The sequence below is a fragment of the Sarcophilus harrisii genome, chromosome 2 (genome assembly GCF_902635505.1).
Source record: "Sarcophilus harrisii chromosome 2, mSarHar1.11, whole genome shotgun sequence".
Taxonomy (NCBI): domain Eukaryota; kingdom Metazoa; phylum Chordata; class Mammalia; order Dasyuromorphia; family Dasyuridae; genus Sarcophilus; species Sarcophilus harrisii.
Genome location: NC_045427.1, coordinates 185,735,398 through 185,748,657, shown reverse-complemented (window position 1 = coordinate 185,748,657; position 13,260 = coordinate 185,735,398). Strand labels below are relative to the sequence as shown.

At 32.2% G+C, this 13,260-nt stretch overlaps 1 protein-coding gene across 7 annotated transcripts in view; it reads right to left on the bottom strand.

Annotated features, from left to right (window-relative positions):
- The window catches only part of TRAPPC12 (trafficking protein particle complex 12), a 143,051-nt gene that overhangs the window by 83,143 nt on the left and 46,648 nt on the right, over window positions 1–13,260 (bottom strand). For 6 of the 7 annotated variants that reach the window (XR_004231853.1, XM_023494655.2, XM_023494657.2 and 3 more), the window contains 2 exons: window positions 3,634–3,747; window positions 1,379–1,517 (listed from right to left, as the gene is read on the bottom strand). The exons of the other annotated variant lie outside the window; for it this stretch is intronic. Coding sequence is in view for 5 of the 6 variants with exons in the window: in XM_023494655.2 (XP_023350423.1) it covers window positions 1,379–1,517; window positions 3,634–3,747 (253 nt within the window). In the remaining variant the exon portion in view is untranslated. The remainder of the gene's footprint in view (window positions 1–1,378; window positions 1,518–3,633; window positions 3,748–13,260) is intronic. 7 annotated transcript variants of the gene reach the window in all.

Below are 13,260 nucleotides of genomic sequence, written 5' to 3'. Positions count from 1 at the left end.
CTGATGAAACCTAATGTGAAATAATTTATTCAGTTCTGAATGTCATATTTAAGGAAAGACACTGAAAAGATGAAGAATGTCCAGAAGTGATAAAGGATGACAAAGGGTCTCAAGGACATGACATATGGAGATCAAATTAAAGGGACTGTGAATATTCCTAGAGAAGATAAAACTTTAGGGACAACAAAGAACTCTCTTAAATTATTTGGAGGGCTTTCATATAGCAATGAGAAGAAAGTTGAAAAGAAACAAATAACTGATGGAAGGAAAACTTCTTAACCATTAGATTTACATATAGTAGTATGTACTGCTTTGGGAGGTAGTAGAGATGCCTTTTACTGGAGGCATTTAAACAAGGATAGATATGTTATGGTGAACAATCTTTTTCTGGTATGGGTGGTATTGGATGCACTCTGAAGTTCTTTTTATCTTCTATTCCATGTTATATTTCATGATTAGATTTTTTGACAATATAATCTACTTCTCTATTTTTGGTATTTACCTAATGACAATGATAATATCTTTGTTACCCACTGCTACAGAGTTGTGAGGATGAGAAGAGAAAACGTATGTGAAAGGGGTTTATAATCCAGTGATATATTTGTTTTACAAAGCACTTAGCATTCTCAAGCATGTAGCAAGCATTTAATATATATATATATATATGTAAAAAACTACCATTTCTCTCTATTTATTCTCTAATTCCCTAAAATCTTTTCAACCTCTTGCTGGTTTCTTTTTTTCTTTTATTCTATCTTTTAGTTTCTAGTATCCATAATGATTATGTCTCTACTCTGCTTCCTCCTAACATCCCTTAGATGGCTTACCCACTATTGGGATTTCAACAGCCACTTGCATGTAAATTATTTTAATTTTACACTGATAATGTTGATTTCTAATTCTCCTTGCTGTAAGCGCATCATTATTTATCCTAAACAAAAATGCCTTCCCAATGTCCCAATGTTCAATGGTATATACATCTTAAGGTTTCAAGAACATCAACTTGTTATTTCTGACTCTGTTCTCTCTTTTGTTCACATTACATTTGTACAAATCATGTTGTTTCTTCTTCTACAACACATTTTGGATTTTATTCCTTCTCTCTTTTCCACAGTCTCATGGTTTAAGTATGACAACAGCTTGAATAACTAGTCTTCTTGCTTCTAACTTCTTTCACTTTCTATTTCAGACTATACACACTAGCTTTGTCCTAAGTAAAATTTGTCAGTAAAATAATTCTCTAAATCAGTAAGGTGGGTCAGTTCTACACATTTCATTTTATGGAGTTAGTGACTTAAAAGAGAAAAATCTGTCAGACTTTTTATAATTCAAAGCACTGTCCCTCAATGGTCATAGTTCAGTAGTGAATTTGCCTTACCCCTTCGCCCAGGATACACATGAGGGTAGTACTCATAATAAAGATCAGGCTGGTCCAGATTTCCAAAAGGCTCAAATTCCATTTCAGCATTCTGAAAAAGGCTCAGTTTCACTAACAGGGCCAGTCTCACGAACCAGAGCTAAATATGAAGAAGACAATGATGATGCAAAGTCATTACTTCATAGATTAAAATTTTAAATAAATCTTTTCTAAATGATGAAATATGAATGTCTGCGTGTTAAACAACTCCATGAAAATATTTTACACCTACTGAGAACACAAATAAAACTTTTTAAGTAAGAAATTTATTTTATTAGTTGTGTAGAACTGGTTATTTTAGTGAGATGATAGTTTCATTGTCTCATTCTTTTATTTTTTAAAAAATGTCTTACTGAGGCAATATGAACATTATTTTGCATTTCCTGGGTACACAACAATGAAGACCAAGGGTAAGTGGCCCATGAGCATAACAAATGATGTAGGCTGGGAGGGGGTTAAAGGTGATGCCATACGCTTGGGGAACATTTCTTGTCTCTTGATTAATATTATCATTAAAGTAATCCTAATATTAGAAAATATTTCCATCAGGCTTTGAGTTACTATGTATACTAAACTTGAAAATAACCAAACTGCATTTAAAAATCTTGTAATTTATAATATTAATTAATTCTAGCTATATATACTATATATTAATTTGAATTAGTGATTTTTTTATTATAATGATAAACATTTTATTTTATTGTTCTTTAATTTATCCCCTTAAATGAAGGTAAATATTATGTTATGAAGTAGACTGGTCAAGAAGAAATTTTCAATGTCTAATATGTAAGCAAAATATATATACATAAATATCCTATTCATCCAGGACAATATCTATCTGAGTTTTAAAATTTGCTACTAATAATCTACAAAGTAGATAATCAGTAAAAAGTGTGAATTTCATTTATAAATATTTTCTGACTTACATGTTCCTTGTGTAATCACTGTTTTTCATCAAAAATTATAAAATGGTCATATTTAAATCTTTGGTTTTTTAAACTAATATTTTTATATTAAAAAGTGACAAAAATTTCAAAATGGCAGGTTTACTAGATCACTCATATAAAATTAGTTTAATAAAGTTCATGGTCTTTAATGCCTGTACCCAATTCCTGTCAGACCACCCCAAGTATAAAGGCCAGGAGGACAAACAATATCTAAATTGATTCAGAGACCCACAATCCTACTTCATTGTGGAAAAAGAGAAAGGTTGGGCTCTTAAATATTTAAAACAAACAAACAAACTTTTTATGATTGAGGAGCAGTTTGACAATATAGTTACTTTCAACTGTTCTCTCCTGCATTTTTTCCATTCTATTCCTGGGTCAGTGATATAGGTTATAATTATCATTCCTCTATGTAATTCCTCTACTATCCCTGTCTTTATTCTATGTAATAGATTTACAAATGGGAAATAGAATCCATTTCACTGAATAACCACTGGGACAAAGTGTGAACACTTTTGGTTGAGGGACTCTAATAGTACCTCTATAAATTTCCCTTAGAGTTTTATACAAACTGATCTTGGGGGAAAAGTAGGTTCTATATTTAGACAAATAATATTATATGGTAATAACTCTTATTTGAGTTTTCCTCCTTGAGTAAACCATTTTCATGCTAATCATGACTGGACAATAAAATTGTAATAAACTTAAATAAGAAAATAGGAAGCAAACTCCAGACATTAATTCAGGGCATTCAAAATAGAATGATCTCCCCCCCCCCCCATAATGATACAGATATTAAAAGTACTAGAGAAAGGCCTCAAGTGTATTGAATAGATTTATATAAAGCCATGGACAAGAACTACAAAAAACATGGAGATATGGATGAGTTGATTTAAACCCATTAAAAGGAACCTCCCACACTGATGGAATAACAGATTCACTAAAAGGAAAAATTATAATGTTCATATATCTATAGTGGTTATATGCTATAATCTCAATGAAGAAATCACTGGTATCACTTCCTTTTAGAAGTTATTATGGTACTTTGAATAAGTTGTTGACATAAATCATTCATAAAAGTTCCAATAATTACAAGAATTCAAAATAACTTTTAGATACTTGTGGTAATATAAATGTTACATCAGTAGGGATATGAACATTACAATTATTACTTCTGTGACCACCAACTCCAAATATTCCCCTAGCCCTACTTCCCCAGCTACATAACTTTTTAAGAAAAACAGCAGAATAAACCAATGGAATCTGTACCTGTAGAGAATCTGTTGTATGACTGGTAGGTAGCCCACTTTTGCCATAGCCTTGACCATGGGCTGTAAGAAGTCGTCCACACAGGTCAACTGCTGCCCTCCAGTTTTTGCTATTCTGTTTATTTTTTAAAAATGGAATAAATAATAAACAAATGAAATCACTGAAATGCACAGCTGCTTACTTTGCTTGAAGCTCCTGCATATAGTCATTAGTAATAATGACAAGGTCAGTAAAGCTGGCCAGTAAAACAGAGAATGCCATTTGTCAAAGCTGCACGTGTAATTAGGCAATAAGAGAAGCCAAGCATGAGAGACAGTTTAAGATGATCAGATCACTAAAATAATAAAGTCCATATAAATAATAAGTATACAATTCTTATGAGAAGGATTTTCCAATTTCATTCTTTCATTTTAGTGATAGTATAAAAATAACTAATTTTAATTGTGTATATTTTTGCCATTTAAAATAAATTGATATTAAAATGTTATTATGTTGAACATGCTTAACTTTTTATATGCATAAAAGCTGTAGAAATAACCAAAAGTTAAATGGACTTATTTTTAATGCCAACACTAAATCATTTTTTTCCACAAATAAAGGCTGATATATATTTAAATACATTGCTTTATGCTTCAAAGATCTGAGATTATTTTCACATTATTCTTGCTATATAAAGAATAATCTAAACATATAAATGAATTAAAGTTAAGAGGAGAATGTTTAAATTACTTAAGATTACATAAGTGTTAATACTTTATGCCTTTATTATAAAATACTTTAAAAGTATCCATTTACATAAAGTATCACATATTATTTAAAATATGATTAATATTATCATTAAAGTAATCCTAATATTAGGAAATATTTCTATCAGGCTTTGAGTTGCTATGTATACTAAACTTGAAAATACCAAACTGCATTTAAAAAAATCCTGTAATTTATAGTATTCGTTAATTCTAGCTATATATATATGTGTGTATATATATTAATTTGAATTAGTGATTTTTAAAATTATAATGGGAAACATTTTATTTATTGTTCTTTAATTTATCCTCTTAAATGAAGGTAAATATTCTGTTATGAAATAGATTGGTCAAGAAGAAATTTTCAATGTCTAATGTGTAAGAAAAACATACATACATAAATATCCATATTGAAATCCTAACCATATGAACCAAACATAAATACATACAATCTATTCTCAGTCTGAAATGCTAATCATATGAACCAAATAGAAAACATTTAAAGAAGAACATGAGAATAAATAATTAAAAGGAATGAAAGAATCTACAATTTCATTTATATATAGGCAACCTCTAGTTGAGGAAACTCTATTAATGCAGGTGAATATGTTCTACTGCAACTTATATTTTGAGATAATTGCCTTGAATACTGAAAGGTTAAGTGACCTGCCCATGTTTTAATCTATAATATAATCAAAGAATAGATGGCATGCTTTTCAAATATGAAGGTAATATGATGCTGGGAGAAACAATTAACATGTTGGATGGCAAGCTAAAAATACTGGGCAAGATATAAAAAGTAATTTGATATGTATAGAAATAAAATCATATAATAGTTAAAAAATAAACTTTATAATTATAAGATGGAGTAGGTGTGGCCAAATAAAAATTACTATAACAGGATAAAAGTAGAACATTCTGGATTTGAAGTCAGACACAACCTGGTTTCAAATCCTGGCTTTCTTGCTACACATGTATGTACTTATTCATTTGTAAGCTCATATAAGGCACTAGATGACTTTTGAAGATCTTTTCACCTTTAAATCTGTGGGTGATATGGGTTTTTAGTAGATTACAAGTTCCAGATGCGATAAAATTTTGATATGGGCACTCACAAAAAGCTAACATAGTAACTTTAGACTGCATTAAGAAGGATGTAATATGTAGAAAAAAGTTTGGTCCTCCTCTATGCTGACTTGTTCAGATAATAGCTAAAATATTGTGTTCAGTTTTGTGTACTTAAAAGTATAGCTTTTAAGAAGGACATTGACAAGCTGAGACCACAGGAAAGCAGCAAGGATAGCAAAGAACATATGAAAATCAGCAGAAGGAAATGGGAATGTTTAACCAGGAAAAAGGGAAGACCTAGGAAGGAAGTGAGAGCTATTTTGTGCAAGAGCAATATTAATTTTATTCCATTTGACCTGAGTAATAATTAAGAGCAATGGGAAATTGCTTAAAAGAGGCTAAAAGAGTCTTCCTTCCTCTTAAAAGTAACTTAGCTGGGGCAGCTAGATGGTGCAGTGGATAGAGCACCAGCCCTGAAGTCATCAGTACCTGAGTTCAAATCTGGACTCAGACACTTAATACTTCCTAGGTGTATGGCCCTGGGCAAGTCACTTAACCCAAACAGCCTCGGGGAGGGGGGGTGGGGTGAGAAAGTAACTTAGCTGGCAGAACTTTAGGGGTCAACATAGAGACCCCCAAGTATACATTCAAGTATACTTGAATAGAATAATAAAATAATTTACATTTTCTGATATATACTTGCTATAGATGTTCAGGTTGTTTAGTGAATAGCATTATAAGCAATGTATACTTAAATTATTTCTATATCTTGGCATATAGTGGAAAAGCTTTAGTTTTAGTAGATGTTAATATTTTGTGACCTCGATGAGACCCTTCTTGTTTATTCTTTTAAGCAAACGCAAATCGGGATGTGATTTTGATTATACAGTAAATATGATCTTTAACTGAATAAGATATTTCTGATCTTTCTTGAATTTTATGTAATAATTATTTTTCTTCTTTACTATCACAGCGATAATGCATATAAAACCCAGTAAACTCAATCTACTTCTCAAAGCAGATCTAATATAACATAAGATCCAAATGTCACTCAAAATTTTTATATATGACTTAAATTACATCTACCCATTACTTTTCTTCATCTTGTTCCTTATCTTGTATTATGCCTGTGCATATACTGTTATCTTCTTTGAAAAAGAAAGAGAGCTCTCTATGAGCACAAATTGTCTTTTTATTCTTAACATAAACTTGCATATAGTGGGTGATTAAGAATGTTTGTTGAAATGGAAAGACTAAGTTAAGTGAAGATGCAGAAGTTGAAATCCAAGTTTAAATTTAATTCATAACAAGTAAATGCAAAGCAGAAATTAATCTGTATTTGCATCTTTGGAATAAAAACTTTATAAAAGTAAGTAAGATATTTGTTTTTCCATATTTTTTAAAAAGTTAAATATGAAGGAAGGCAAATTTGTTGCCTACTTCTGCAGAGATACATTATTGTTTCCAGTTCTTTGTTTCTACAAAAAGTGCTACTATAAATATTGTGGTATTTATGGGATCTTAAAAAAAAAATCATTAACCTCCTTGGGATATATGCAAAGTAGAAGGGATCACAGGATCATCATAGGATCACAGGTTTTTGAACTGGAAAGCTTCTCAGATATCTCCTAGTTTATAACTAAGCAAAAATCCCATTTACAATATTAATTAGTAATCACTTGAAGATTTCCAGCAATGAGTAACTCAATGAGTTGTCCCAGTCACTTTTTTCCTCTGAGGCAATTGGGGTTAAATGACTTGCCCAGGGTCCCACAGTTAGGAATATAAGTGTTTGAGATCAGATTTGAACTCAGGTCCTCCTGACTTCAGGGCTGCAGGGCTGGTGCTCTATCCACTGCGCCACCTAGGTGCCCCCAATCAACTTTTGTACAGCTCTGATTATTATCAAATCTTTCCCTACATAGAACCAAAAATCTGCCCATTTGCAATTTCTACCTATCGGTCTCAATTTTAATCTTTTGGGTTAATAATGTTTCTTCCATTTAGGGTCCCTAAAATACTTGAAAATAAACAGTAAACCCTCCTTCAAGTATTTTCTTTCCTGGCTGTTTAGCTATAGTTCCTCTGACTGATTCTCCTGTGGCACATGGTTTTTATTCTCTTAACATCCTAGACATCATTTCAAAAGAAGTTTTTTAACAATTTTTGTCTCATGGAATTCTCCCTTCTTTCTCAGAATGTTTTCAAATGCAAAAATACAATTTAAATGATCACAAAGGAAACTAATTATGTTGAAATAAAGATGTATTTTTTTCTCCTCCAAAAACTATCCATAGATGCCTTATGAGTCTATGGACCCTAGGTGAAGAAGCCCTGCTCTAGAATTATTCCAATTTATTATTGTTGTTCAGTCACTTAGTTGTATCTGATTGTTCATGATTCTGTGGACCACAACATGACAATATTTTCCATGGATATTTCTTGGCAAATATACTAGAATGGTTTGTCATTTTCTTCTTTAGTAGATGAAGGCAAAGAGAGCTTAAGTGACTTGCCTAGAATCATACAGCTAGTAAGTATCTGAGGCAAGATTTGAATTCAGGTCTTCCTGACTCCAGGCCAAATACTCTATCCACTGAGCCACCAAACTGCCTCCAATTTCTTTATACACTTCCCAAAAACCTAAGTCCAGAACTTCAAGTTGATTCATATCTACTATTCATATGTACAAAGATTCTGGGGGTACAAAGGAAAAAAAAAACACTACAATTCATATCCTCAAAGAGATTACAGTCTAATAAGAGCAAACATCAATAAATATTATACAAGGTAGAATGTGATAAGGCAAAAAAAATATTTGAGGAAATAGTGATCATCTTTATTCAGATGGATTATTGAAGGCTAAAAGAAGAAAGTAGAATTTAAACTGGCTCATCTTCTAGATTTAGTCTGACCAGGCCAAGATACAGGAGATCTACAATCTCACTTATGCTAAAAGTTCTAGTCTCAACATATAAGGAGATGGATATTCTATGATTTTTTAATGTGAGTATAAAGTGTTGAAAAAATTTTATAGGATCTTAATTGCTAGATAAAGGATTTTGATATTATTTACTTGGTAGACAAAAGGGACGCACTAAAGGTTTGTGAGCATAAGGGTGACATGGTTAGATGTGAGTTAAACATAAGGTTAGACTTGGTTAGAAAAAAAGAAATTGAGACAATTCTGTGAAAGATGAGCACCTTCGCTGGTTTCCTGAAAGGGACAAAAATAAGTTAGGATGGAAGAATGGCTTTTAAAAAAACAACCCAAACAACTGAAGAGACCACCATGACCCAACAAAATTATTATATTTTGCTATATTTGTTCTATATGGGGAAATTTAATTTAAATCTAGGGTTAAAAGACTGCTAGCTGGACAAGAAAATAATGGACTAACAACATCCTAATATCTGGGACATCTTGGGAACAGAAGTTACCATGAACCATACCTCAGACAATTGGCAGAAAATTTATCCTGAGATTGGGAGAACACCATCCATCAAAGGAAATAAATTTCAAGATATCAGGAGGCTGGGCAAACAGCTCCAAGAAACTGGTCATTTGGTAGGTTCCTAGTTAAACTTACTTTTCCTGATAAGTAGGTATTAAAGGAAATGAATATATTTTTTCCATTGTTGGGTATCAAAGGTTGCAAGTGCCAAAATTGAAATGCCACATACCACTAAATTTAGAAATAAAGGATTTGCCTATCTATACTTACTAAATAGTGTGATGAGATAAGTTAAATCTGACACATGCTACCAGTTTAAGAATCAACTTTTATTTTGGAATATAAACAATAAAGATGACAAATATGGTTTTAATGAACTTATGTTCTGAAATTTTAAACCAATATACTTATCAGACCATCCAAATTTATGTCTTCTTTTGTCTTTGAATGTGAAAAAGGATTTAGTTTCTTCCAGACTGACAGTTGTTTGGGTTTTTTTGGGCAAAGTAATTAAGGTTTAGTGACCCTGGTCACACAATTAGTAAGTGTCAAGTGTCTTGAGTCAGGTCCTCCTAATTTAAGGGTTGGTGCTCTATCCAGTGTCACCCTTGCTGCCCTGACAGAGGAACATATTTTTCCCATAACACTGCAACAGATGATTATGGCACTTTGCACACAAGTTTGAGTTATATTAAGTTTTGATAGTTCTGCCATAATTGTGATATATATTCCTAAAAATCATCATGCTATGCAAAACTTTAAAATAAAAATCATGGGATTTTTATGGGAAAAGTGGGATAAGGAGCACCATAATCAATAAATTCACCAGTGATAAAGGAAGATCTAACAAAAATGATAATGCAGTTCTATACATGTTAAATGTTTAAGACATATATAAAGACTGCAATAAGTTGTAATGTTAATCCACAGCCTCTGGCAGCTACTCAGTCTGTACCTTGAGTACATGTGGCCTGGGCTTGGCAAAGTTAAGAGCTGTGGGCAAGAGGATGACTTCAGTAGGCCACAACCCTGAGATTGATAATGGAAGATCAGTGGAGAGATGAGAAAGGGGTGAAAAACAAAAGGATAGACTGGCCCTTGTCTGCTCACAGTCCCTATTGCCAATAAATATGGCACTTTACTTTGAAAAAGACCTGAAGTTTGCTTGTAGAAATGGGTGTCAGAATGATTGCAATTATTAAGTTATTGTGAAGTAATGCAGTTTTCTGTTCTTAGTGTTTCTCCTGACAAATCCTCATAAGCAAACCAAAATATTTATAATGCTGAAATAGCTCCCTAACATATCATGTTGGATGTTCCAACATACAATGTTGGAACAATTTTGCATTTTCAAACAAGGGGTACAGGAGAAGCTACTATATTTGTAACGGTACAAATGCTTGTTCCTAGGAGACCTTATTTATATTTAGCATTTGTAACTCACTAAGATCTCTTTAATAGTTCATCTTCCCAAATGATTTCCCAACTAAACATTTGCTAATTATCCACTACTACTTTAAGGTATATTTCTTGCCCTCAAGGAACTTATGATATTATAAAGAAGATAAGCTGCATTCTCAAATAAATGCAATATAAATAAACATATAAGTACATAAAAGAAATACACATAAGAGAAATTCTCTATTAGGAATTGTCCAGAAATTAAGGATAAGCCATTTAACTTCATGTAATTTCCATCTGTTTTCTCACCTGCAAAAGAAACTAGCCAAGGGTGCCTCGCCAGACAGTGGACAGGTAATAAATTCAACCTCATGAAGATTATTAAGAAGTTGGCCTAAATTACTGAGGAATTAATCTTGAGGTCCATACTCCTCCTTCCTTTTCTCCTAATGATGGGATGATTTTTCTCTCCAAAGTCACAATAGTCTTCAAAGGTCTAATTTGGAGCATATGTCTTCTAACAAACTTCCCACCAAGCATGAGGACCATTCAGAATATGCTACAACCAAAATCATTTCTGACCATTAGCTTCTTTCTTGCCCCATGAAACTTAAATTTTATGTTAAACCTAGGAATGTAAATAAGGATCAGATAAAGAAGGAAGAAAACAAGCAAGAAGCACTATCATTTCCTTGGGCCATTCTAAAGACTAGTCTAAAATTATACTCCTTTCATTTCTAAACATAGATAGCACATGTCACACTAACTTATTAGACTACTCTATAACAAAGCAGACTGGGTTAGCAGAGCTTTCAGTAGAATTATATAATTAATCATATCATTTTTTAATTAGCAGGATTCTCTACCTCACCTCCATCTTTTTAACAGATTTACACACAGTCACAAAATCTCAAGAATTGAAAGAAACCTCCTTGAAATCATATAGTCCAATCCATACCTGAAAAGAATAGGGGGTCATCCAGCAAAGTAAGGAAAACAGTAATTAACAACTCTTTATGGTATTATAATTGATCATATAGATGTAATAAGATATCTTCTATCAAACATCACCCTTCCCAAAGAAAAAGCTCTTTGAAGGCCAGAAGAACATCTTAGTGGTGTCTACATAGAACCTGACAAATTGTGTGGCATTATTTCCAGAAGTTACTTCCTGAGGTTTAAAGTATAGGTCAAACAAAAGGCATGTGACTTAAAGTTCCCAAAGTGGTACTGAGATACAATGATCACCTTGAAAATACACTGATTTGAAACAAATAACATGTCAATGTTATGTTATTGTTTCACTATTGAAAAATATTTATAATACATAGATAAATAAGAATTTGTAGAAATGATATGATTTATTTTGATAAGTAAACGTATAATACTTGCCTAGTATGAGAGGGTATTTTCACACTTCCAATCTAACACTCACAACCTTGACTTTTCCCAGAAAGAAGGAAATTTTATGATCAATACTCATAAAATCCTAGGGAGAAACTTTATGAATAACTTATATTGTAGCTAATGTGCCTCCACTGATGTATTTTCCATGAACAAATGAGCCATTAATGGTTAACTAATATTAACCAAAACATTCACTGAAAATGCAAAACAAATACATTATTTACATAAGAAACCACCCTCTACTACCAATGCACATGATATCTATGGGGAGAATGGGAACATGCTTTAAATCCCAAAGTATATGTGTGAAGAATCATGTGACCAAGGTAACTCACAACTTTAGAAATTCAATATCCTTTTTCAATCTCAGGAATTGTTCATCCGACTTATTTACTAAGCACAAATTCCATGGGAGTAAAAACTTGTACTGCTCAGCTGAGCCGATGGAAACCAATACCTTATAAGGCACAGTGTCTGCTACAGACAGGATGATCTGCAGACTGCTTCACTGATGCTCTTTCTATGCTGTTCTCTACTCCAGTGTATTTATCTTTGGACAAAAATTGTAGAATCTGTCACTTGCAGTTTCAGGATTAGCTGCTGCTTTCAGCTGAATTAATGTATTATTTTAGTGAAAGGCAATAATTTTCCTTCTAAATTTAGCAAAAGTCTATCCAGATTATCAGGATTCTTCTTTTTCTTTCTCAGCAGCAGTTAGCAATAAAAAATAAAGATTACTGTCTCCTTTTTTCTTTCTCCTCCCATCTTCAGTTCCAAGGTAAGTTGAAAGCAAAGTTTTACTTCTTCAGTTTGTCATGCAAAACAATAACGACTATCTCAGATACTCAGCAATTATTTTTTTCAGACCACTAAAGGAGATTTATAACACCTTAAAGTTAACTATGAAAGATCAGCCTCCTTGGATTATATGCATACACAAATTTGTTGAATATTATCTTATAAAAATTTTTAAAAAAGATACATAGTGATAATTTAATTTCTCAAACAACAGAGTTATTTCTAACGATCTATAGCCATCTATCATAACCCATCTATAGCAGCTCAAGGGTGGCTTTTATCCATATCTTCCCTAAAGTTCAACATGAAGGTCCATTCAATGTGCTGGAGTCCTTCCCCGTTTTATTTTCTGATATTGGGAAGGTACCAGTGAAGTATTATGGTCACAATTATCAGCTTATCTTTTCTTACTGTTATTTAATTCTTTGCTGACATATTTTACTATTCTTCTTTAGCACTTTTTGTTGATTATATGTTACAAAGTATCAATTAATATGCAGATAAGAGATTGCAATTTTGAGCTGTTGGTGAGAGAGGAATGCAGAGACCTGTTGTAAACCTTTTAATTTTGAACTTAAAGTTTCTCATCCTTTTCTTGTATTTAAATGGGTGCTATCTGCACTATTCTTTGGGTGCACATTTGTGGAGATTTAGCACCAGAAGTCACAATACTGTTTATAATATAGAAAAATTTAAAAGAAAAAACAATAATAAAAAAATCTTTCCTCTAGGATAACTTCAAGATCTACATATCT